General features: G+C 42.2%; 1 protein-coding gene across 5 annotated transcripts in view; it reads left to right on the top strand.

Annotated features, from left to right (window-relative positions):
* Positions 1–22,126, top strand: part of TNIP1 (TNFAIP3 interacting protein 1) — a 74,663-nt gene that overhangs the window by 26,424 nt on the left and 26,113 nt on the right. For 3 of the 5 annotated variants that reach the window (XM_039340911.1, XM_039340913.1, XM_039340910.1), the window contains exons 2-5: positions 3,391–3,567; positions 4,828–4,950; positions 17,610–17,698; positions 18,323–18,394. In XM_039340911.1, the coding sequence (XP_039196845.1) occupies positions 3,429–3,567; positions 4,828–4,950; positions 17,610–17,698; positions 18,323–18,394 (423 nt within the window). In that variant the 5' untranslated portion in view covers positions 3,391–3,428. The remainder of the gene's footprint in view (positions 1–3,390; positions 3,568–4,827; positions 4,951–17,609; positions 17,699–18,322; positions 18,395–22,126) is intronic. The other 2 variants (XM_039340914.1, XM_039340912.1) reach the window with 1 other exon arrangement.

Below are 22,126 nucleotides of genomic sequence, written 5' to 3'. Positions count from 1 at the left end.
TATACTGTAAAAACCAGCTCAACTACTTACTGTATCAATTATTTATGCACATGACTTGTAAGTTGTATTAATAAGTTCTTCATTTTGATTTTCACTAAATGTATGACTAGTAAGTTACACAAAATTGGAGTTTTTTTCAACAACCTTAACTAAAAAACTCTGCATGGATTGAAAAAAAAAAAGTATCAGTGATATAAACATAGGTGCATCCCCATAGTCACCCGTCACGGGAGTCCTTACTATAAGTATCTGGATTTGCATGAGATTACAAAGCACAAAAGCATGTAGGTATACTCATAGAGGGAAGGAAATTTTAGAGCCTTTTTCTAATTGGCTGCTTTTGTAACAATTTCATAGAGACTTTTAGATAACAAATTTGGCTGAGATTTAATTGCCATACTTTACAGAAGTTCAGAGGATCACTAACTGACCTAAAGATAATTTTTGGAGGTAATATGTATGAAGGAGAAATTTTCTGACAATGAGAACAATCAACCAGCGGAACAGCTTGCCTTCAGATGTTGTGGGAGCTTCTTCGCTTTCAAGAAGAGACTGGACTGCCATCTATCAGAAATGGTGTAGGGCAGTGGTTCTCAACCTTTTTAATGCCGCGATCCCCAACCGGTCGTAAGTTGAGGACTACTCAACCGGTCGTAAGTCGAGGACTACTCAGCTGGTGCAGCACTGTTTGCAGAAGGGGACTTTTGGCGGGCTCAGCAGGGCAGAGACAGCCTGGACAATTCGTATTGGCTTTTGAAAGCCAATAGAATTAGACTCTATTCAAGAGAGTCTATTCTATTGGCTTTCAAAAGCCAATAGAATAAAAGGGAGTAGCACAGCTAAGGAAAAGGGGGGGGGGAAATGGCGGACTGCGTTGTTTGGCGACCCCTGTGAAATGGTCGTTCAACCCCAAATGGGGTCCTGACCCACAGGTTGAGAACCACTGGTGTAGGGTCTCCTGCTTGGGCAGGGGATTGGACTTGATGAACTGCAAGGTCCCTTCCACTATTCTATTCTATTCTATTCTATTCTATTCTATTCTATTCTATTCTATTCTATTCTATTCTATTCTTAAACCAATATTTTTAAAATGAGGCATTCCCAGTGTAAAATATTAGTGATCTGAGTCTCTGAACTGAAACAGAACTGCACACTAATAAAAAAAATACTCCTGTTTGTGAACTTGCCATTGAATATATATTGCACTGTAAAATGTATGTTGAAAGAATGATTTATTGTAGAAGAAGCTCTAAAGACCTTGACTGGATTTGTTTCAACTTTAATTTCATAGAATTGCTCATTAAACAACTTTCCTTAATCCGATGTCCTCTGGACTGCAAGACCCATCATCTCCAGCTAACAAAATTGCTGTCTATACTTGATTTGGATCATCTTAATCCAGCATAATGGATGATGCATACATAACATTGACTTCTTCTTTTTTTGAGATTATAGAAGGAAGGGGCATGGAGGATTTTATTAGAAAGAGGCAGAAACAAAACTCAAGACACAATGATTATATATTATTTCAGTTGGAGGCAACTAATTGCTGAGCAATATGAGTGGGAAGTATGTTTTGTTCTCAGATTTTGTGGCTTTCCCACTGCATCTAATCACTCAATATAAAACGAGAATGCTGAACCAAATGGACCCTTAGTCTGATCCAGAATTATAGTTCTTACAATTTTATCATTACATGAAGTGTTCTACTAAAGTTTTTTAGCACATGCCTGGCCTCCTGCCATAATTCAAGGCAGATTAGATTGAAAAAGAGTTCAGATTTCTTAGAGCACTCTTTTTGAAGTTCAGTGCCATGATTGTTAATTTGTAAATGTGTTTTAGAAGACATTCCTATATCTCTGTTTAGCATTTCCTCACATATCCGAAAATGTTACAGGTATACTGCTTAACAGTGATTTTTGAGTCAGAAGTTATTTGATAATTTAATGCTGATTACTGTTCCTGTGTCACGGTTGCCTGCCCTGAGAATAATAGCCTTCATGGAGAATGTGCAAATCAGAAATATAAATGCAGAATGCAAATTATTTTTTGTAAATAAATCAGAATGGAAAAAGTATGTAATCTGAAACACTGAGCAACATATGATAGCACGAATGTGAACGATGTAACTCAAAACATTTGTAAGAAAATATATTCAGGGGGAAAAACCTCTAGAGTTCTCAAGAAGCGAGTAGGAGGGTATTGGTGAAACATCAGGAATTAAAGGCTTGGATCTCCTTAATTGCAGTTGTTTCTTGAGAATTGTCATTCTCTCTAAGACGCTACAATGACTAGAATCGGGAGGTGACCAATGTCAGAAAAATTGAATCGGGGGAGGTGATGGGACTATAGCACATTTGGCCACAAGACTCTTTGGACTTTCCAAAATTACTTCAGCAATAAAATTTAGATCAGGGGTGCATATCAGAAATACTGGAATGGACTAATGTCTAAATATCAGCCTTATATATTTCTTAGAAACTTAGAAACAATATTTTTTTCCTGTTTCTAGAAGCCACTTATGTATTTGTGATTCACTTAATTGTTTTGTTGTCTGTATTGATGATTAATTTGTTCATATCTGATAACACACATATTTTAAATTCCAGAATTAAAGAAGAGAACTACAAATATCATATATATATATATATATATATATATATATATATATATATATATATATATTTGTATGTGTGTGTATCATCATCATCATCATCACCATCATCAATTTAGCCATTGTTTATCCACTGCAAGATAAATGCCTCTTCAACATGTTTCCAACCAATAGGTCCTGAGCTTTCTTTTGCCAATTAGGCCCGCAATACTTGCTGATGCCGTTGATCCATCTTGTCTTAGGTCTTTTTCATAGATGCTTTTTATCAAGTGGGATCCATTCTATGACTGCCTTGGCCCACCTGCCATCATTTCCTCTTGCTGTGTGACCAGCCCATTTCCATTTCTGTTCTTTTATTCTCCTGATGATATCATATACCATACTTTCATTTGTTCTTTAATCGATGTGCAAGTCTTTGTATCTTGTCTTGTAAAACCAAGCATGTCTTTTCATGGCTCTTTGCGCCACTCGTAGCTTTTGTATCGATTGTCAATTAATGTTTTCTAAATTTCCTGTTAATCCCTATGGATAAAAATATAGCAAACTGTATATGGAGAAAGGCAGAGAAATTTTCAAGAAAAGAATCCCCAAGGAAACCTTTGGTTATTATAGAGGTTTCTTAACCATATTATGTCCACATCTCATTGATCTAAGTCTGATGTCATTGGCAACTTATTGGTACACCAATTGAAACTGTTCCTTGCTGTAAGTATTTCAATCTTCTTTGATGATTCTCTTTGGGAATGCTAACTTTTTATTGTTGTTTTACATGTCAGGGAGAAATACCTGGAAATTCAGTAATTAATCTGCAGTTATGGAAGGCAAGGGGCCCTATCGAATCTATGACCCTGGTGGGGGGACACAGGAAGAAGCATCTGCTGCCTTCGAACGGCTAGTGGAAGAAAATGTAAAACTTAAGGAGAAGATGCAGGGAATTAAATCTCTAGGTAACGGTGAGCATGAAATGGAAGCGCAATTGACTCCTTGTTATTATTGTTGATGACTTTTCTCTTTCACACCAATACAAAATAACATTGTTTGCACTTTATAATACAAATTGAAGAGTTGTATGATAGCTTCCAGATGTTGCATATAAACTGGGCCTGATAAATTATCTGGATTCAGACATACGTGACCTACATGTTTAATGCTTTCATTGTCATTACCACTTCTGAATGAAAAGACTCAAAAGCATCCTCATAGGCTTCTATTTGTGTTGATACTGCTGCCTTCTTACCTACCTATAGAGCAGTGGTTCTCAACCTTTTTAATGCCGCGACCCCCCAACCGGTCGTAAGTCGAGGACTACTCAACCAGTCGTAAGTCGAGGACTGCTCAACTGGTACAGCACCGTTTGCAGAATGGGACTTTTGGCGGGCTCAGCAGGGTAGAGACAGCCTGGACAATTCCTACTGGCTTTTGAAAGCCAATAGAATTAGACTCTATTCAAGAGAGTCTATTCTATTGGCTTTCAAAAGCCAATAGAATAAAAGAGAGTAGCACATCTAAGGAAAAGGGGGGGAAAAATGGCGGACTGCGTTGTTTGGTGACCCCCGTGAAATGGTCGTTCGACCCCAAATGGGGTCCCGACCCACAGGTTGAGAACCACTGCTATAGAGTCACATGTACTTTCAGAGAGCCAGTTTGATGTAGTGGTTAAGATGCTGAGCTAGAAACCAGGAGACTATGAATTCTAGTCCCACCTTAGTCCTGAAAGGGATCTGGGTGACTTTGGACCAGTCACTGTCTCAGCCCAATCCAGCTCACAGTGGGGAAAATTAGTGGGGGAAATAAGAGTACTATATTATGCATGTTTGCCACCTTGAGTTACTTACAAGGTAATAAAGGCAGGATAGAAATCAAATAATAAATAAATAAATAAATAATCTCATCTCAGTCTAAAGCATTAAAGCTGAATTATGGATATACATGAATGGGGTACTTGGGTAAAGTGAAATGATTATCTTTTCCCTACATAGAGATACTTGCTTAACTACCTTGTCCATATAGCTGTCCAAACATTTGACTGCTCTGCTGGTAAGTGAGGATGATCTCCATGTAGAAAAAGGATAACCTATCAAATAATCATTAGATTAAAATGCAATACAATAGGGCAAGCATTGTAAGCTGGGCTATAGATATGATGTATTGGTAGAAAAAAGATTTGAGCAAGGATCAGGAAGCACCAAATTATACCCTTTCTGTTTTGCCAGGAGAGTTATTAGAAGAGTCTCAGTTAGAAGCCTCCAGATTACGTCAAAAAGTGGAAGACCTCGTGAAGGACAATGAAATGCTAAGATCAACCTCCTCTTTTGAAAAATTTGAACAAATAGCAGGTACGAGAATATTAGAACAAATATGTGAATGTCCATCTGCCAAACCTACATTTGTGCATTAATGTGCGAGAGGAAGAGGGAATGAAATTAGATTTGGAAAAATGAGCGATTTTGATGGGCAGGAAAAAATAAATCTGCAATTGTGCTTTTGCCCATTCTGGCAGATGAATCGGGCATAGTAAAATACGCTTCAGTCTACATTGAGACATATGAAAAGCATTCACAAGAACAGGAGCGCTTGCATAAAATGAACTCAGCTCTTGTAACAGTTCCTCATTTTCACCTTTCTGAATACAGCGGAACTGAATTATAGCTGTATCACAGAGCAGTGGAAACTCTCCTAGGCTTTATCCAGTGGGGAAAAAAGTAATCTCAAAAAATAAGCGATGGGAAAACCCTTAGGCCAGTGTTTCCCAAACTTGACAATTTTAAGGCATGAGGACTTCAACTCCCAGAATTCCACAGCCAGCGTTGCTAGCTGTGGAATTCTGGGAGTTGAAGTCCACATGCCTTAAAATTGTCAAGTTTGGGAAACATTGCCTTAGGCTGAAGAGTTAATGCCAACAGGCGCGACCGAGTTGGGCTAAATTAATGAATAATTTACTTAGTTAAAAGATTTCTATGGCCATCCATTTGGAAAAAAAACCCAACGACTCCTCTGCGTGGTGCACAATGGCAATAAAAAGCAAAAGTAAAAAATAAAAATCCAATGACCAACAACAAATCCAATTCCAATAAATAAATAAACATAAAACGCAAAAGTCTGGTGTCCCCAGTCTTTCTCCTCCAGTGCAGCCGTCACCAACTTCTTCAGGTGAGACTTCATAATGGGGATGGGGATAGCAGCTTTTCCCTGGATTACTGGGAAGGGCAGGCAGAAGGTACCTGGGAAAGGTAGTCTGTTATACACCTAGCATATAGAGTGTTGTTGTAATCAGCACCATGAATTGCACTTGAAAACATCTTGGTACCCAATGCAGCAGTTGTTTAACAATGCTGAGATTTCCTGATAGGCACATTGGCTGCTATATTTGAGATCAGCTGGGCATCCTCATGTAGAGCAAGTTATAATAATTCAATTCTGGATAACTTAGAGCATCTGCACTCAAATGTCAATCAGTGGCAGGTTGCTCTACTTTAATTGCTTTGAAACTTTATAAAGAAACGCTGTATGTCGCATCTTCAAAATGATGCACTTTCTCTTGCATTGCTGAAGCCACAAAACTCTCGCTTCAGTTCTTAAAAAAAGAAAGAAGCTGACATTGCCTAGAACAGGTTCCGCCTGACCAAGGTAGAAGTGAATCGATCAGTTTTATATATTTTCATAAATTTGATCTTTCCTGTTTCTGCATCTGTACAAATTTCATTTTTTTTAAGTACATGAAAATCCACATTTACATATTACGTAAATATCCATTTAAAAACAAAGATAAGTGTGCATTTTCCTTAAAAGATGCATCTCTATGAATGTACTGTGATGTGTACTCTATATCAGGTTCCCAACCCCTGGGCCGCTTCTTGAAGTGATGGGTGAGTGTGCACGTGTGTGCAGCCCCACTTGCATGAGCAGTGGGCAAGCACGTGCACAAAGCTCCATTTGTGTGAACAACTGGTTTGCATGTCCGCTGCTTGTGCAAATGGAACGGTTGGGGACTGCTGCTCTATATCATTCATTGTAATTATGTACTTCATTCTATTTCCCATACTTAAATTGAAAAATGCAAATCAATCTGATAGATGAATTCTACAAGTGTTCTTCATCCTATGCCACTATGCCATGTTCTGAAGAGTTCTAGAATTGCTGAGAATTCAACTGAGTTTCTGTAGTAAACCAAATTATTTATTTGATTGATGGATTGATGGATTGATGGATGGATTGATATAGCTGTCCATCTTCCAATCAAGCCTCTGGGCAGAGAATTAATAAAAAACCCAGTAGAACAAGTATAAATAATAACCAACAACAGAAACACAATAATAACACAGTGGCACCCAAAGACAATCAAACCCAAACCAGGTAAACCCATGTCAGAAAAAAAGAAAACTCACCTAACCTATAGGACCATAACCTGGGGTATATCCAGATCTTCCAGGATTTATAAAATGCTGTCAGAGTTGGGGTCAAATTAATCTGGGGGTGGGACCCTGATGGGAGAGAATTGTTCCAGATCTTCCTGACAAACTGTAACCTGACATTACTGATTGTTCTCTTCAGTATGTGCTGTGCTGCTGAATTCATCCTGCAATGCAATATTAATTTGCATAATGAAACACTGTGACCCCATAGACCCAATAACCAGTATTTGGAGTGAACTGCCTATGAGCAGGGAATACCATTGAGTTGTCCAGTTTAATGTTTCTCTTGATTGAAATGCCTAGTCTTTCATGAGCTTGTTTAGGCTCCTCAATATCTTTTTTCCCTTGTTGTTCTTCTCTAAAAGCTTTGCATGCCGTCCTCTTTATCAATGCTGGAGCCTTGAAAATTGTCAACTACTTCTATTTGTTGTTCATCTTTAATTCTTCTTGCTTTCCAGGTGACATCATCTGCTTTCTTGATGTTCAAGGAAAATCTTGTCCGCTTGCATTTCTGTTTTGCTTTTAGAATGATCCTTCTTAAGTCTTTTTTTTCTTTTCAGTTTCTGCAACCAAGGTAATGTTGGCATATCTCAGATTACTGACATTAGTTCCAGCAAGGATTTTGACTCCAACCTAGTACTTCCAGACTTATAGTACTTGTAGTACTTCCAGACTTGTTTTATTCAGTATATAAATGGAACAAGTATGGTGATCGAATGCAATCCTGTTTGACTTTGTTCTCATGGTGGTTTCCTAGTTATTGTAAAGATTTCTTATCCAGAGAAGATACTGAGGTATTCCCATATGCTTGGAAGGATTGCCAAAGTCTTGAATGATTAACAGTATCTAAAGCTTTAAAGTAAAACGGAAATAGAGCTCCTTTTCATATTCTCTTACTGTTGCCATCATCCATTCAATATTATTATAAGGTTTCATGTTCCCCTGTTTTGTTTTTTCTGAAACCTGCTTGTCCAACTGCCACTTTTCTCTCAATACAGGATTTTGCGGAATCTGATCTCTTTTGCAGAATTTCCAGCAGAAATCGTTAAAGCTATTCTTTAATTAGAACATAGTTAATAATTATTAATTATATATAAAATGGTCCTCTATCTATATGCTTTAATTATGAGATGAAACTCCCTTTTTAAGGATTTGAATCTTTTCTAGTCTTTGGTCCATGGTGCTTTTCTCCATATTTGTTGGGAGAGATTTGCTGTGGTCATTAATGTTTCCTCACCAGCCTTTTTCAAGAGCTCTATAGGGATCCATCCTTGAGGCACTTCTGTTTGTCAGTTGTTTCATATTCCATCTCATTTCCTCTTCAAGCATCATTGGTTCCTCCTCATGTTCTTCTTTTTCTAACACAGTGTCATCTTAATTGAATGTACAGGTTTTCTGGGTATTCCTTCCAGCTTTTTCATATTATGTTCCATCATTAATTCATTTATGTTCCTTATGACTTTGATGCAAGTTTAGACTATTCTCATGTTTTTCTGATTTCTTTTAATCTTCCCATTCCATTATTTTATTCTATTTGTCTATGTTCTGAATTTGTATATACATCATTATTTCTTCTCATCTGTCACTGGAAGTTTGTATTGTTCTCTATTTTCTCTAGATCTGCTTTGGCGTTTGCCTTTTTTCTTTGGCCTTGTTCAGGGATAGGCAACCCAAAACACCCAAAGAGCCACTTGGACTCATTTCCCACAGAAAAAAAAACCACTGGGAGCCGCAAAACTTTTTTGATATCTGAAATGAAGATAACACTGCATATATCCTTTTTTACCTTTAATATGTATGTATGTATGTATGTATGTATGTATGTATGTATGTATGTGTGTATATATATATATATATATATATATATATATATATACACACACACACACACACACACACACATATATATATTTGTGTGTGTTTGTGTGTGTATGTATGTATGTATGTATATGTGTTTGTGTGTGTATATATATATATATATATATATATATATATATATAATAAAGATAAAAAGGATATATGCAGTGTTATCTTCATTTTAGATGTCAAAAGGGTCTCTCTGTGTCTCTCTTTCTCTTTCCTTTCTCTTTCCTCTCTCTCTCTCTTCTCCCTCTTTCCTCTCTTTTTTCTTTCTTCTCTTTTTTCTTTCCTCTCCCTCTCTCTTTCTCCCTCTTTCCTCTTTTTCTCTTTCCTCTCCCCCTCTCTTTCTTTCTCTTTCTTCTCTTTCTCTCTCTCTCCCTCTTTCCTCTCTCTTTCCCTTTTTCCCTTTCCTCTCCCTCTCTTTCTTTCTTTCCTCTGTGTTTCTTTCTCTCTCTCTTTCCTCTTCCTCTTTCTCTCATTCTCTCATTCTCTCTTTCTCTTTCCTTTTCTCTTTCCTCTCTCTTTCTCTTTCCTCTCTCTCTTTCCTCCCTTTCTCTTCTCTTTCCTCTTTCCTCTCTCTCTTTCCTCAATCTTTTTTCTCTTTTTTTTCTTTCCTCTCCCTCTCTTTCTCTTTCCTCTCTCTCTTTCCTCTCTCTTTCTCTTCTCTTTCTCTTTCCTCTTTCCTCTCTCTTTTTTCTCAATCTTTTTTCTCTTTTCTCTTTCCTCTCCCCCTTTCTTTCTCTTTCCTCTTTCTCTCTCTTTCCTCTCTTTCCTCTTTCCTATCTCTCTTTCCTCAATCTTTTTTCTCTTTCCTCTTTTTCTCTCTTTCCTCTCTCCCCTTTTTCTTTCTCTTTCCTCTCTTTCTCTCTATCCTCTCCCTTTCTCTTTCCCTCTTTTTCTCTTTCCTTTCCCCCTCTTTCTCTCTTTCCTCTCCCTCTTTCTCTCCCTTTCTTTCTCTTTCCTCTCTCTCTCTCTCTCTCCTTTCCTCTTTCTCTCTTTCCTCCCTCTCTCTCTCTCTTACTCTCTCCCCTCCTCTCCCTCTCCTCTCTCTTTTTCTGTCTTTCTGTCTTTCCTCTCTTTCCTCTTTCTCAGGCGGGGAGGGGGAGCAGGACAGGAGGCAGCAGCTCTGGTGGCGGCGGTGGCCACTGCTGCATCATCGGGGCTCCCCGCCGTTGCCCCCGGCCTGGCTGCTGCCGCCGTGTCTTCAACCAAATGGGCAGGGAGGGGGGAACAGGACGTGAGGCAGCTGCTCCGGCGGCAGCGGCACGGCAGCATCGTCGGTGTTCCTCGCTGCTGCCAAGGCCTGGCTGCCGCCCCGCCGCATCCTCAACCGAATGGGCGTGGAGGGGGAGCAGGACGGGAGGCAGCGGCTCCGGCGGCGGCACAGCAGCACTGTTGGGGTTCCTCGCTGCTGCCAAGTCCCGGCTGCCACCCCCGCCGCGTCCTCAGCTGAATGGGCATGGAGGGGGAGCAGGACAGGAGGCAGCGGCTCCGGTGGTGGCAGCGGCACAGCAGCACCATTGGCGTTCCTCGCTGCTGGGGCGGCGGCCAGGCCTTGGCAGCAGCGAGGAACACCGACGATGCTGCCGGGGAGGGGGAGGGGGGAGCAGGACGTCAGGTGGCAGTGGCACGGCAACATCATCAGGGTTCCTTGCCGCTGCCCCCGGCCTGACTGCCACCCCCACTGGGACTCCGCACTGCCTGGCCTCGCCCTCTGCCCATCAATGGAGCTGCGGTGGAGGCAGCGCCCGGCCGAGCCGCCTCGGGGGCAGCAGGAGGAAGGAGAGGAGGAGGGTGAGGAAGCAGCTTCCCCAGCCGGGACTCCACGCTGCCCAGCCTTGTCCTCCGTCCATCGATGGAGCCGCAGTGGGGGCTGGTGCCACATGGCCTGTCAGCCCCTCTGCCAGCCTGGCTGCTCCCCCCCAGGTACCCCTCTTGCTCCGGCACTCACCCCAGCCGCCCGGGGGGCACCAGAAGAAAGAAGGAGAGGAAGAGGGCGAGGAAACCACGCTGCCGCTCCAGCCGGGTCTCTGCGCTGCCCGACCTCGCCCTCCGCCCATCCGATGGAGCCGTGGTGGGGGACTGGTGCCACGCGGCCCCTGGTAGCCCCTCTGCCAGCCTGGCTGCTCATCCCCCCAGGCACCCCTCTTGCCCCGGCACCCACTTGAGCCACCTGGGGGGGCAGCAGGAGGAAGAAGGGGAGGAGGAAGAGGAGGGCAAGGAAGCCACCGCCAGCACTGGGCCCCAGGAGGCGGCTCTCCTCTCCTATCTTTGCTGGGCTTCCTTCCCGGCAGCCTGGACTCCGGTGCGCCTTCCCGGCCAGCGGGTCCAATGATTGGGCTGGCTGGAGATTGCAGGGGCTGGTCTCCCTTGGGCTGTAGCTTGCGGTAGGGCTAGACCGCTCAGTGGAGCCTCCAGCGAGCCGCTCCCAGCAGGGATCCCGGGGCTTCCCCGGGCGGCTCCAAGGCCACGAGGCCCTGGCCGTGCTTCTCCCAGGGGGTGGGGCATCCGGGTGCAGGGCCAATCAGGAGCCCTGCAGGAGGTAAGTCCGCCTGAGAGAGAGAGAGAAGGGAAGCAAAAGTGCCTCTCTGTCTCTCTCTCTACAAATGGCGGAGGAGGCTCCGGAGCAGCAGGTGATGGCTCAAAGAGCCGCATGCAGCTCCGGAGCCGCCGGTTGCCGACCGGTGGCCTTGTTTGATAGCCAGTGTGTTATTTGTTTTCTTCTAGCTTTTAATATTACTTTTTAGCTTTCTCTTTTACGGTCATTTTAACTAACTCCAAACAAATCCTTGAGCTTTCTGTCAGCTAGGTGCAGCCCGTTGAATCTGTTTCTCACCTCAATCTTATATTCGTCTGCAATGGGTTTGTAGTATGTATTCCACTGAAAACATGGTCTTCTCTAGTCTTTTTCAGCCTGGCGTATTTCTGTGATTAGTAGCGGATGATCTAATTTACAGTCAGCACCCAACAATGTTCTGCAATTCAGTATAGATATTTTCCATCTGATACATAAGATATATTCTGTTGATTACAGTGTGTTGCCCATTTGGAGATGTCCAGGTTATGAGCTGTCTTTTGTTGTTGCAAAATAATGTCTTAAGGGACATACATCCTATTTTCTGCATGGAACTATTAGTCATTGTTCTGCATCATTGCAGGTTCCTATTCTGAATCTTCCAATTGTATTGCATATAGTTTCTCTTCAACTTTTACATTAAAGTTACCACTGACTCTCAGAACCATAAAAAAAATCTGAACTCGAAAAGAACATGCTAGGAATTTATGTTAAACATTTACAATCAGTCCAGACTAATTACTATTCAAAATGTGATTTCGCCCCGCCCTCTTCTACTGCGTTTTGTTTTTCTCCCACCCCATATATAAAAATTGATGTTACTTTTTTTAAATTTGGAAATTCTGAATGTCTATGGAGATTCTCAGTCATCCAGGTCATAGTTGTCCCAAAGGTGTTTTTTCAAAAGGCAACTAGACTGTTTTTTCTTGAAGACGTTTCACTTCTCATCCAAGAAGCTTCTTCAGTTGTGATTGAATAGTGGAATATGGAAGGATTTATATTCCTTGCAATCATCTGGTTGTTAGCACTCATTCTGAGAGTTGTTGAGGCTACTTGGAGGTTCATCTGTGCCCTCAGAGTCATCTGAATAGTGTAAATGGGTGTAGAACCTTCTTGGAACTGCTGAAAGGACTGTGTTGTAAACAGAGACAGATGGTCTCGTATGCCTTTCCCTTGGTTAAGAGAGCGCTGTCCAGTCTGAATGTAGATGGCCTGTTTGACCCCTCTTTTGGAAATTCTGAAATTTAGTAGGGAATTGTATTACTAAGATATTACTGGTTTATGTATTGTAATATTTTTCTTTTAAGAGTTGAAGCCTCTTTTGCTACATATTAAGCTGTAATTCCTGTAGAAACCATAACTAAGGCAAACCCCCCCCCCAGGTTTATAAAGATAAAGTTTTCCCCTGTCCTGTCATTCCTGACACTAAGGGATGGTGCTCATCTCTGTTTCTTAGCTGAGGGAGCCAGCATTGTCTGAAGATATTTACATGATCATGCGGTCAGCATGACTATGTGCCGAGGCGCATGGGACTCTGTTACCTCCCCACCGAAGTGGTATCTATTTATTCATATTTGCATGCTTTTGAATTGCTAGATAGGCAGGAGCTGGGGCAAATAACAGAATAATAGAGTTGGAAAAGACCTTGGAGGTCTTCTAGTCCAACCCTCTGCTCAAGGAGGAGACCCTATACCAGCGGTTCTCAACCTGTGGGTTGCGACCCTTTTGGGGCTCACACGAGTCTTTCAGAGGGGTTGCCTAAGACCATCGGAAAACACATATTTCCGATGGTCTTAGGCAGGGCTTGTCAACCGCCTTCTCTCCCTCCCCCCCTCCGCTCCACCTCACTTGTTTGTGGAAAATATGCTGCTTGGCGGTAGTCTGCACAAACTCTACCAAATGTGCCCTGCAGGGGGTGCATGAAGAGCGCAGGCACAGAGCAAGGCCCCGCCCTCCCCAGAGACTCATTGTGCAGCAACCGGATTGACTTCTTCTCGTGCATGCAGGTCAGCGAAGGGGAGGCCGCCTCAGCACCCAACTCCTGCGCCCGTCAGCTGGCGACCCCCAAACTTGCGCTTGTCAGCCAGGAGGTCTGGCGACGGCTGCCGGTCTCCTTTGCCACCCCGCCTGTCCTCGACTTCTCCGCCCATTCATGTCGAGCCCGCCGGGGCTTGACAGGGAAAGAGGGAGGGAAGGAGGAAGGGACTCCTCCTCCTTTCCTAAGCTTCAAAGCACGATCGGCTTCCCAAGGGCGCCGCAATCCTCACAAAAGTGGGGGGGGAGAAGCAAAGGGAACGAGAAAGCTCGCGGCAGGCTCGAAGGAGCACCTGTCAGCTTTGGTGACGAGAAATTCCCTACAAACCCAGGGAAGGAGTGGAGAAAAGGAGCCCCCTTTGGGAGGAAACCGCCACCTTCTTCTCCTTGGCTTTGCGCTCTTCTGTTCCTCGGCAGCCAGGCTGCCAAGCCTCTGCTGGCTGGAACTTCCTTTCCTTCCCTCCCTCTTGGTCTCTTCCTCCTTCCCTCTCTCTCCCATTGCCCCTTCCTTCCTTTCCTTCACCTATCTCTTTGTCCCTCCTTCCCTCCCTCTTTCCCCTTGTCCCTCCCGTCCTTCCTTCCTTCCCTCTTTCCAGGATCGGGGCGAGCCTCTACAGCTGATCTGCGCTTCTGCAGAGCAGCCCAGAAGCAGATCAGCTGTAGCAGCTCTCCTTGGCTCCTGCCCAGCAAACTTGCTCGAGCTTTGCTAGAAAACATGCCGCTTGCTAATTTAGCAGAAGCACAAATCAGCTGTAGCCCGGCGCTGATCCTGGAGCTTCTGCTAACTTAGCAAGCGGCATGTTTTTGGCGAAACTGAGCAAGTGACCTGGGCGGAGCTCTCCTCTGCCTCTGCCTGTGCACGGGCAGTTTTGGCATGTTACCATGGCCACTGGCAACAAAGCCACCAGCCACGCTGGCAGCCTATCCCCCTTCCCTTGTCCCTTCCTGGGCACGGGGGGGGGGGAGGAAGTAAGGGACAAAGAGGGAGGGAAGTAAGGGACAATGAGAGAGGGAAGGAAGGAAGGAACAATGGAAGGGAGGGAAGGAAGGAAGGGACAAAGAGGGAAGGAAGGAAGGAGGGAAGAAGGAAGGAAGGGACAAGGGGAGAAAGGGAGGGAAGGAGGAAGAGACTAAGAGGGAGGGGAAAGAAAGAAGGAAGGGACAATGGGAGAGAGGGAGGGAAGGAGGAAGAGATTAAGAAGGTGAAGGAAAGGAAGGAAAGAAGGAAGGAAGGGACAGTGGAAAAGAGGGAGGGAAGGAGGAAGACACTAGGAGGTGAAGGAAAGAAGGAAGGAAGGGACAATGGGAGAAAGGGAGGGAAGAGACTAAGAGGGAGGTGAAGGAAAGGAAGGAAAGAAGAAAGGGACAATGGGAAAGAGGGAGGGAAGGAGGAAGACACTAAGGGAGGTGAAGGAAAGGAAGAAAAGAAGGAAGGAAGGGACAATAGGAGAGGGAGGGAAGGAGGAAGAGACTAAGAGGGAGGTGAAGGAGAGGAAGAAAAGAAGGAAGGAAGGGACAAGGGGAGAGAAGGGAGGGAAGGAAGGACCCACCCCAGTCCCATCCCAGAGACTCACAGATTTCCCCCCCCCACAGGCACTCTGCAACCTGAGTGATCAGCTGGCCACGCCCTCTGGCCATTGATCACGTGACCCTGGGACACTGTGAAGGTCATAAGTATGAATCAGTTGTCAAGCATCCAAATGTAAATCACATGACCCTGGGGATGCTGCAACAATCATAAGTGTGAAAAATGATCATAATTTGCTTTTTCAGTGCTGTTGTAACTTCAAACAGTCACTAAGCGAATTGTTGTAAGTTGAGGACTACCTATACTTTCCCATTTTCTCCTTTTTTGGGGGGGGTCAAGTTTTTGATACCCCCCCCCGGCCAGATGGATGGGGGGTTGGGGTTCATCACAACATGAGGAACTGTATTAAAGGGTCGCGGCATTAGAAAGGTTGAGAACCACTGCCCTATACCATTCCAGACAAGTGGCTGTCCAGTCTCTTCTTAAAAGCCTCCATCAATGGAGCACCCACAACTTCTGAAGGCAAGATTAATTATTCTCATTGTTAGGAAACTTCTCCTTGACTCTAGGTTGCTTCTCTTCTTGATTAATTAAGTAATGCTGGCTCATCCTATTGCGCAGTGCTCAGGTGTCAAACCCAGGCATGAACAGGGAAAAATCAGCTGATGACAGCCTACTGGAGGAACAAAGTTGAAAGCTGGAAGGAATAGAGTTCAGAACGGAGGTGAGAGCAGCCTTCCAAATTTAGGAGAAACCTCTTGGGAGATAACCTGAAGATTGGAACTAGAGGCTGAACAGAATATGAAGCCACTCTTTAAGGTCATTAGCAGAGAGATCTCGCCAAAGGAAATTTCAAGCAGTATTTGAACTATTTGAAACCTTTCTTCAAGGAGCTAGCAGTAGCAGGAGGAAATAAAGCTAGTGGAAGATTGCTATACATAAATTATCCTTATTGTGAGAGACTGACTAAAGGTTAGGAAAATCTCATCTGAGGAAACAACAGTTGAAAGATCAAGCGGTTGGAAAAGATTTCTTATGTATTAGGAAACATAACTAAATGTATGGACTGAGGTAATCTGTGGCTTCTGGTAGAAAATCAAATCCTTATGTAAGCCCTCATCCCATAATAAGTATCTTTTTGTTCAGCATGTAAACTGTTCATATGGTGATGTCAGTGTATGTGCTATAGCAATGATGGCGAACCTTTTAGATACTAAGTGCCCAAACTGCAACCCCAAACCTACTTATGCATCATCGGGTGCCGGGTGGGTGTAGCCCATTGGGTGGGCGTGGCTGTGGTGGTAACAGCAGACTGGATGGGACTAAAAAGTTCAATCAATCAATTCTAACTTTGCAAGATCTTTTTTTTTCCCTGTGAGAAGTTGAAATTGACTAATTAACCTTTTTTTTTTTTTGTACACAGTGGCGGAGGCCTAAAGCAAAAAGGTTTTATAAAACCCAGCTGAAGGCCTAGGACTGGGGTGACGGCACACTTGCCCACAGAGAGGGCCCTGAGTGCCGCCTCTGGCACCCGTGCCATAAGTTCGCCACCACTGTGCTACAGGAACAAAGCTACAGAGGTTTTTTTAATGTAACGTACACTGTGGTTTTTTTTTTTTTTTTTGCTTACAGTAGTTAAAACATTTTATAGTTGAGGGAGTGGTCCTAATGCTATAAACCCAAGCCTATATTTTCTTGAAAAAACAAAATCAGTCAAATGTCCATATGGTTTTGTCATGGGATTAAAGGAAACATATCTTACATGGTTTAATTGAGCACTTTTAATAACTATTGGAGATGTAATTTACAATTTGCTGCCTTGGGCATCAGAATAACTGAAACCAGATCTCTAGAAAGACACATAGTGTGATAGAGATTTGAAGGAAGTATTGCTTAAAGGCTAAAATGCATGACTAAAATGATAAATCCAAATGGAAAGGCTCACAGGGAAGCCTCTGTTAATCTTAGAAAATGTAATAGTGTACCATTGATTTCAATAGACTGTACATATTTGTATTTTAAGTAAGACTTAAAATATGTAAAAGGTTTCTAAACTTCGATGATTATCTTCTTTTAAAAGGTAAATTAACAGCAAATGGAAAAGCTGAGGAATAATTTTGATCTTTCAATATTACAGTGTGCTAAGCCCAGGAGGAAAGGGGGGAAATTCCAGCTGACTTTGATCAAATGTCATTTATATACATTTGCATCACACACAAACGTTGCCCCAGAGACCAGCCACTTATACCATATGGAAAGATAATGTGACATGTGGATTTTTGTTAGTCTTTCAGGCTTATTAGAACCTCTTTTAAGAAGAAGGCGGCAGAGAGGACTTTAGACTCATTGACATATCTGGTTGGGGTTTTCTTAAACAAGGAATTGGTTAAGTGCAAATAATGGTTGTGTTTTCTATAAAAGCTCAGAATCTATTTCCTGTAACTGCAGGGCATGTCTTTTTCATTCTGTCCAAATATCTATTTAGTCTCCTCTTCTTCCCTCCCTCTTTCTTTTTTTTTTCTCATTGTACTTATTTCTGCCCACAGAGTCAGGACTCTAAGGCTCACTAATTCACTTTTTTTATAGGTGGGATTCCAGAACTTTGCTCGTCCTCAGATATTCCGGTTGAAGGTGAGAAGAACCCAGAAAAAGCAGCACAGAAGCCATCTTCCAGCGTAAGAAATCAGTCTTGAGTATTTTTTATAGCTATGACCACAAATAAACAAATGAACCAAGCAGTTAGGCATACATAGTTGATGTCTCAATTTATTTGAGGGGTGAAATGTATGCACTGAATTTGTCTGCTACAATGCAGTGAAGATATAGCAGTTAATAGTATAGTGTCCATAATAGTTCAGTGTCCATAGTTGGTAGGATTTATTTTACTTTATTTATTTCACTTTGAATTAGATGCCACATGACTTATGAAATTAACTCTGAGTGGCCAGAGCAGTGCTAAAATTGCAGAGCCACGAGGCTTACAGAAATATATAAAAATATGTAACTCTCCTACCCTAAAATCTCAGCTTTCAAGAGTTGTTGATAGTTATTTAAAACAGCACAGGGTGGGGAGATTGGACAGCTAAGCTTTTCCTGTATCCTGGTGGCAGTGTGTGACTACCTGACTGGACCCCTTTAAAAGAAACATTCTGGTTAACAGATAAAGCTATACTACAACATTTTGTTGTAGGTTGCAGTTTTTGTTATTGTTCTAAGGCTATCTGACCATCAGGTTACATAATTAAAAGCAAAACAAAGCATTTAAATGTGCTTTCTCTCCCCCCCCCCCTTCTTTCAAGGGATCCTCATCTGAATTTGAAATTGTTGCCAATGAAGATAAGAGATCCTCTCAAGAAAGTAGTAGGAAATCTGTAAGTAATGAAACATTTCTCAAAACTTCCTTGTGCAATTTTAGAAATGAAAATAGGGATAGGTAGTTATGGAGCAATTCACAGAAAATAGGCTAACTTTGATATCTGCCTGGATTTGACTGATCAATTACTTTTTAAAAAAATAATTGTAACTGAATTATATTGCACCATGTAGCATCTTGTAGAAAAAGGTTACGCTCATTCTTAATGAGCTTAATAGTCTAACATTTAACAGTGTCAAGCATCCTATCTAGAGCCAATGAATCTATGTGTGTATAAGTATATTTGTATGAAAAAGAGGAAATGTTTCTCTGTAGGTCATTCTTAAAATTCAAAATACTTCCCAGGTATTTTTTGATCATTAGGGGAAAAGATACCTATGTTCCCATTCTTTTTTTCTTCCTGGTGGACAAAGGGTTAGGATAAAGGAGAAGATTCTTCACTTTAAGGGAGAAGGAGATCGATCCTACAAATTGTAGAAGGGGGAGATGTAGTGCATTCCTACATTCTGTGCTAGATTGCTCCACTCATTGCTGGTTTAATTTCTGTGATTGCTTTGCATGGTCTGTCTCCAAGGAACTGGCTTTTTCTGTCTAGAACCAACTGCTGCTCATAACTGCTATTGACATTTTCTTGCCCCCCAAAACACACAACTGTAAAATCATGCATAGGGAGCCCTAGTGGCACAGTGGTTAGAAGGCAACATTGCAGGCAAACTCTGCCCACAGCCTGGAGTTCAGTCCTGACTGGCTTAAGATTGACTCAGTCTTCCATCCTTCCGAGGTCAATAAAATGAGGACCCAGATTGTTGGGGGCAATATGCTGACTCTGTAAGCCACTTAGAGAGGGCTGTAAAACACTTATGAAGTGCTATATAATTGTTATGTGCCAAAGTATTTATTCGCTTGACCATTTCCCAGAACAGATTTATAGAAACTGTTAGAACACAGTGTAAGAAAAATAATCTAAAGGTGATATTGTCAAGAGGGTTTTTTCCTCCTTTTTTACTTATATATGCAAAGCTACTAGCAGGTCAACTATTTCCTTGTCTTTGGTAGCAATGTATATTTACAAGCTTAGGCAATCAGCAAGCAGAATGGCAGACAGTATCAGAGGCATAGAGCATAAAGCCTTTCCTGAGAAAGGTGGGGCAAGAACCAGTGTTGCTTGAGTAAGATTATGTCAACAATAAGCAGATCAAGCTCATTCCTGTTGCTGGAAAAACTGCCAAAAAGTTATTGTTGAAAAGGCAGGAAGACCAGACCAAGAATTTAAATTCTGAAGCCATAACTACAGGGCTTTTTCTGCATTCCCCATAAGCCTCCAATATATACATGATGCTCGTGTTGTAAGCAAGTTCCTGACTGCGGAGTTGAGTCTCTGGAGAGTTGAGATGCACTGTCATACCTGGAATGAAGTCTGACAGCATGATGTGCCCCCTCGTCTTCCCAAAACTATGGGAGGAAAAATTCTGCTTCAACACTCAAGATTGAACAATCCTCTTGTAACTCTATAAACATGAATCAGCAAACAAGTTCTTTGCTCCAGTATCAGAACTCAAGTTGCAGCCCAACTGGACCAATTAGCTCAGATGATGCGGGAATTGAAGGGGAACTCATCAAATTTGCAGATGACACCAAACTGGCAGGAGTAGCCAACACACCAGAAGACAAACTCAGGATCCAAAAAGATTTTGACAAACTTGAACAACGGGCCCTATCCAACAAAATGAGTTTCAGTGTGGAGAAAAGCAAAGTTTTACATTTAGGCAGGAAAAATCAAAGGTACAAGTACTGATTGGGTGATACATGGCTTAAAAACAGTAACTGTGAGAGGGACCTTGGAGTCCTAGTGGACAATTGACTATGAGCCAACATTGTGGAGCAGCAACCAAAAAAGCTAATACAATCCTGGGTTGTATAAACAGAGGCATAGAATCAAGATCACACAAAGTATTAGTACTGTGTTATAAAACCCTAGTAAGACCACACCTGGAATATTGCAGCCAATTTTGGTCACCATATCACAAAGATTTTGAGAGTTTGGGAAAAAATCAGAGAAGAGCAACTAAGATGATCAAAGGCCTGGAGACTAAAACATATGAAGAACAGCTGCGGGACTTGGGTTTGGCTAGTCTAAAGAAAAGACGAAATAGAGGAGACATGATAGCAGTATTCCAGTATCTGAGGGGCTGCCACAAGGAAGAGGGGGTCATATTGTTCACCAGAGCACCAGAGGGAAGGACGAGAAACAATGGCTGGAAACCGATCAAAGAGAGAAGCAACCTAGAATTAAAGAGAAATTTCCTGACAGTGAGGACAATCAACCAGTGGAACAGCTTGCCTCCAGAAATTCTGGGTGCTCCATCATTGGAGATTTTTAAGAAGAGACTAGACAATCAACTGTCTGAGATGGTATAGGTTCTTCTGCTTGAGCAGGAGGCTGGACTAGAAGACCTCCAAGGTCCCTTCCAGCTCTATTCTATTCTAAAGACTGGAGGATTTTCCTTTGGGCTGATTTGTATTTGGTCTAATATCTTTCTTATGCCTGAAGCATCAGCTTTGTACTTATGGGAGGAAATGGCCTTTTGCAAGCCAAGTGCTGAAGACTTGTAGAGCTAGACTCTTGACTTATCGCAGAGTGCATTGAACCTCCTCACCACCAGCAAAGACTGGAACTTCCTGCAACTTTATGTAGCATCCCCATTTCCTGTAATCTTGGGAAATTAGACTGGCTTCAGACCCACAGTGCAGGACATCAGGACTTTTGATTATTCAGCATGCAAAACTCATGGCTTGCAGGACCTAAAATCCTCACCATTCACTACTCCACACATGGAACTTTTCCTATCTTTCCTGCCAAAAATAGGGCCTAGTCTCATATGTTTTGAAAAGAAGAAGTTCAGAGTCTGGCCCCTTTTCCAATTTTCTGGCTACTGTCGATTGCTTTCCTAGAACTTTGTTTCCTGAAAAACACAAGTACCCAGCGTCAGGGACAAAATTAGTTTGCCTGAAAGAGTTTATTGATGAGAACTGACAATAGCTTCCCCTCTTCATTTCCACCAGTGTTTTCTTTTTATTAAGAAAAAGGCTGGCACTCCTAAATTCTGTAACCATTAGGGATTGCTGTCTGCTTTTCCCTATTTTTTACACTCTTGGAACATAATTTTGTATTACATTGGGTTTTGGGGAGTATATCTGGATTTGTGTGAAAGGGTATAAATATTTAACTACTTTTCCTGCTTGTTGCAAGAATTAACATAAATTAAAATGTGGGTGAGATCAGTCACTGCATCTTCGGCATTTAGAAATTATATTTTTAATAATTTTTTTTTAGAAATTCTATATTTGAACTATTCATTTTTTTCTGAAAATCCTGCTTCCAATACGGAACATCTTTGTAATTTAGCCTCTACACTAAGCTCTGTTTTTATATCCCTGTGTTAGGTTATTAGGGTGTTTATATTTCCTCAACAATAATGTAAATAGAAATCTGTTAGATTAAGATGTATTCTGTTTTGGGAGCCCCACTCTGTAGCAGTATTCCGAATATACATCATTTCATCAGCTACATCAGTTTTAAATATAAATTTGATTTTAATTTTGCTATACTAATCACACCACTAAGTAAATTTACCAAGGAGATTCCCTTTAAATGGGATTCTGACACTGAAATACACAGGCAGATGTCAAGGCATCTGTTCTTTGCTGCACTTATTCTGGCAAGCTTTTT

Source organism: Crotalus tigris, unplaced genomic scaffold (genome assembly GCF_016545835.1).
Source record: "Crotalus tigris isolate CLP2741 ecotype Arizona unplaced genomic scaffold, ASM1654583v1 scf7180000017754.2947050, whole genome shotgun sequence".
Classification (NCBI taxonomy): domain Eukaryota; kingdom Metazoa; phylum Chordata; class Lepidosauria; order Squamata; family Viperidae; genus Crotalus; species Crotalus tigris.
The sequence above is the reverse complement of the archived record's forward strand: the minus strand, read 5'-3'. Positions and strand labels throughout refer to the sequence as shown.